General features: G+C 55.5%; 1 protein-coding gene across 1 annotated transcript in view; it reads left to right on the top strand.

Moving 5' to 3' along the window:
* Positions 1–397: 397 nt before the first annotated feature.
* The window catches only part of DEF6 (differentially expressed in FDCP 6 homolog (mouse)), a gene marked incomplete at both ends in the record, with an annotated part of 6,687 nt that continues 2,541 nt past the window's right edge, over positions 398–4,543 (top strand). The window contains 5 exon segments of the mRNA XM_009866843.1: positions 398–538; positions 1,935–2,120; positions 3,861–4,088; positions 4,172–4,318; positions 4,504–4,540. Of these exon segments, the coding sequence (XP_009865145.1) occupies positions 398–538; positions 1,935–2,120; positions 3,861–4,088; positions 4,172–4,318; positions 4,504–4,540 (739 nt within the window).

Below are 4,543 nucleotides of genomic sequence, written 5' to 3'. Positions count from 1 at the left end.
TCCATGAAGAATTTCTTCCTAATGTCCAGGCATCGTGAGCTGGAGATGCTCGCGAGTTGTGTTTCCTAGAAATCACAGAGGACACGGCTTAGGGTGGCTTAGCTTTTCTAGATCAAAGCATGTCCTGTCTGAAAATGAAAAAACAACTAAAAAAAAGTTCTGCATGTGCCAAGAAAGATAAGAAACAAATGTGGGGAAATCCTCAATTTTTTGCTGTTTCTAAATGGCTCTCTAAGGTTTACATTTGGGAATATTTCCCTTTCTCTCTTTGCCAAACTCAAACCTCGCCTTGACACTGTGGCTGCAGGGAGGTGACTCTGGGCAGGACTGGGGCGGGGATGTGCTGGGGCAGGGTTGGAGGTTTTTCACCTTCTCCCTGTCCCTTGTGCTCGGCCAGGTGCTGTCTCACAACCTCTACACGGTGCTGTGCATCCCCCACGATCCCGTGGCGCTGGAAGAGCATTTCCGCGATGACGATGACGGGCCGGTGTCCAGCCAGGGTTACATGCCGTACCTCAACAAATACATCCTGGACAAGGTGAGCCCCTTTGGCCATCCCCTGCCCCAACCAGCTGCATCTCAGGTGGGGACGCCGCGGCGCCGGGTCTCACTCTTGGCTCCGCTCCCCTCTACTCTTGGAGATCTCGCGCCTCGATGGGTGGAAGAAGGATACAGAGAGTTGGGGAGTGCTCAGGTGAATGCCGAAATGAGTGAGAAATGTTTAATATTCGGTGTCTCCTTGGCAAGGTTGAAGTCAGCCCTTTCCATCCAGCTTTGAAGGGAGATGTATCTCTGCCCACATTTCCTAAAGGGCTCAGAGAAAGAAATCAGTCTTTTTTAACCCTCCACCCCTGTTCAAATTTGAGGTGTGGCCTCATTTGGCAAAGAGGAGGAGAGGGAGGAGGACGAGGTGCCGGGGCAGGAGCAGACCTTGAGGTGGGCAGGGGCTCTCTCCCTTATTGACGTGTGGCTCAAAGGCACCTTTGTTTGGCACAGTGAGACTTTGCGGCTGGGTGCTCCTTTCCTCCAGGCATGTGAGGAGAGGAAAAATGACTGACAGTTTTCTTCCACCCTCTGCTTGAGAGAATCAGGGGCCCGGAGCTGGGGCAGTAACCCTTCCCTCCCCTGCAGCTGAGCTGTGCCTCTCCCCAGGCTGGTCCTTGCCTTGCCCTGAGCTGGTCGGGAGCTGCCCAGCCCAGTCCAGGGATGCTGATCTCAGCTGCTGGGATCTGGTCTGCAGAGAGCGAGGGCAGAACCTTCCCCAGCTCCCTCTGGTCGGGGCAGGCAGCTGCCCAAGGTCAGCCCAGCCCAATCTCCTCTTCGCAGAGCAGCCAAATTCCTTCCAGTTTCCCACGTGGTTCTTTAGGAGCTGACCTTTAAACCCTTCTCTTCTGTTTTCACCATGGCTACTAAAATCTCAGAGGCAGCCCAAGAAGGGGAAGTGGATTTTCCTAGTAAGAGGGACTTGCAGCTTTCTGCCACCCAAAGGTTCTTCTCCGGGCTGGTTTCTTCCTGCCTCTGCTGCTGCCTGCCCACGGGCCGTCGCTTCCCGTCGTTGAGCCCCGGCTTGTCCTTATGGTCAGATTGGATAAGGAGAATGACCCAAAGCCATTTGGCAGTGGGCTTGGGATGTGCTTCACCATGAGGTTCCTGCTGGTGCTCCAAAGCTCGGCAGGACATGGCTGAGCCACCGTGGCCGTGTTACAGTGCAGAGGTCCCGTAGCATCTTCTCTACGGCCAGGATGCCTTGCTTGTGTAAGGGACATGCTGGGGACACCCGCTCTGGCATCATGGAGCAGTGCCCACCAGACGTGGGTCCCATATATCAATCGCTTCGTGCTTCTCACTGGAAGGGACAGGAGATTTGTCCCCCTGCAGAACCCCCCGTCTGCAGCCCTGCAGCACCACCTCACCCCCCTGACTCCTGCCCGCAGGTGGAGGAAGGTGCTTTTGTCAAAGAAAACTTTGATGAGCTCTGCTGGACTCTGACGGCGAAGAAGAATTACAAGCCCGACCGGAATGGGAACAGCGTTGTATCCCACCAAGATGCCTTCAAGCTCTGGTGTCTCTTCAACTTTCTGTCTGAAGACAAATACCCTCTTGTCATGGTGCCAGACGAGGTAGGACCTGCTTCTCCCTGACCCCGTCCTCATCCTCCCAGGGCTCTGTGCACCGGCAGAGCCCCATTTTGGGATGATGCGTCCCATTATCACTTCCTGGCATGTCCCATCAAATTCTGCAAGTTGTGGTGCTCCAGGGTGTGAGAGGGAGCAGGTCAGGGTGGGAGGAGGGGGATGTGTCCCGCAGGCACCCCCTGCTATGCCCACGGCCACCCCGCTGCCCAGGGAGAAGGGGGTGACTTGACAGCGGTTGGGAGGTCCCTTCTAAAACGCTGAAGTTTCTCACATATGGGTGTGTTGGAGCATGAGGTGTGGGCTGGTCCACGTTGCTCTTCCATGGTCCAAGCCTACGCCAATGAATTCTTTTGTCTGCTGCGAAATGAATGTGCCAGTTCTCAGAGCCCCAGCAGAGGAGTGTCCACAGCTCAGCTCCTCTTGGGGCTGGTCCCTCCCCTAAGCCCTTACATCTCACTCAAGGGTTGAGTTGAGCGTGAGGGTGGAGGAAGACTCTTGATTTTCATGGGGGGTCATGAGAAACCCTTAAAATCTGGTGTGATGAGAGTTTCCTTCCCGTGAAATCACTGTCAGGCTGGACAGGGCTGTGTCCCTCCGCCCCGTGCCACCACAACAGCAGTGGCAGAGCAGTCCCAGTTGTCCCTCTCCCTGCCTGCTGCCACCACGTGCTCACTCCCTGCCCGGCATCCGGAGAGTTAAGAGCAAGGTTGCCCTGGCTTGCCCTGCAAAGCCGCTGGCAATAAGCTCCAAATCTCCAAATTCCACCCAGCATTTAGAGGGGGAAGTTCTCCTTTTTCTGCAAGGGGGTCAGATCAAACCCCAAAGAGAAGGTGGGCAGATCTGGGCAGGAGTGACAAGCTCAGAAGCCAAGAGCGGCCTCACCAGGAGGAGCTCAGCTGAGCAAGTCTACTTCGACACCATCAACCTCCTGAGATCAGCAGAAAAGCAACTAAAAGAAAAAAAGCAAGAAGCTCAGTGCTGCGCAGACGTAGGAGGGCGACCGCACTTCCTGCTCCCCGGGAGAGGTGTTTCCTGTTCCCCAGACCATGACAAACTGAATCATCTTCTGCTTACAAGGGTGAACTTAAAAAAAAGAAGCTATATTAAGTAGCTGGGTGCAGGGACTCTGCTGTGTTTCACCCTTCTGCGTGTCTCTCTGCAGTCACTCACCCCTCGCAGTCCCTAGACCACAGGTAGAGGAGACCTGGCAGCAAAACTTGAGCTGAAATAAGTCTTCCCAACATCACGTCAACTGTTTTAGGTCTTTTTTTGAAGCAATTTATTTACAGTTTCAAAATGATGCTCGTCTCCTCCTTAGGGACCTCTCCCCTGCTCCTCCCCGGTGTTTTTACAACTTCAGTTAGAAACCAGAGCAGTGCTGGGGTCAAGGCCACGGTCGGAGACACCTGGAGGCGGGCTGTGTGTGGGGGACAGCAGCCTTGGTCCTTTCTCCCTCAGGCACTTGGCTTCTGCAAAGTTTCCTCACTCTGCAAACAAGCCAAAAATATCTTAGTTTTGTGGTTAAAAGGAAAAACCTCACAGTAGTGGCTCAAGATCTAACCCAATGTCAACCTCCTGAGCCCGTCTGCTGCCTGGGGCACCTTGGCCATCGCCAAGGATAAAGGTCTCCAGGCTGGTGATACCTCCAGGCTGGGAAGAGATGGGGTCTCGGTCTGGTCAAAATGGGCTGGTGGGCTGGGTTTGCTGAGTTGCCCGTCCCCACAGGTGGAGTACCTGCTGAAGAAGATCTGCACGGCCATGAACGTGGAGCTGAACTCCTGCGAGCTGGATGACTACCTCTCCCAGGAGCCGCAGGGCCAGGGCGGGCTGACGGTCTGGCAGTTCCTGGACATGGTGAACTCGGGGCGGTTCCTGCGAGGCATCGAGCAGGAGGCGGTCAGCATGGCTGTGGAGGAGGTGTACCAGGAGGTCATCGAGGACGTGCTCAAACAGGCAAGGAGCCCACGTGTCCCAGGGCACAAACCCCATCCTTCTCCCCCTGCCCTGTTTTTGATCGCCGTGTCTCTCGGGCTCAGGGCTACCTCTGGAAGAAGGGCCAGCTGAGGAGGAACTGGTCAGAGCGGTGGTTCACGTTGAAGCCCAGTGCCCTGTCCTACTACATGAGCGAAGAACGGAAGGAGAAGAAGGGGAGCATTGTGCTGGACAAGCACTGCTGCGTGGAGGTACAGCCCACGCCACGCTCAGCGCGGGGTCAGGAGACCCAGGAGATCCCTTTCACGCCCCAGGATGGGGAGAACCCAGCAACTTCACATCCATGAGCCTGGAAGAGCCAATCTTATAGCTGAAGAAAGTAGCGATAAGGTGGGGGACAGGGAGGGAAACTCTGACCTGTGTCCTCTCCCTGCAGGTGCTGCCCGACCGCGACGGGAAGAGGTGCATGTTCTGCG

Source organism: Apaloderma vittatum, unplaced genomic scaffold, assembly GCF_000703405.1.
Source record: "Apaloderma vittatum isolate BGI_N311 unplaced genomic scaffold, ASM70340v1 scaffold33073, whole genome shotgun sequence".
Lineage (NCBI taxonomy): Eukaryota > Metazoa > Chordata > Aves > Trogoniformes > Trogonidae > Apaloderma > Apaloderma vittatum.
This window is presented reverse-complemented; position numbering and strand designations above follow the sequence as displayed.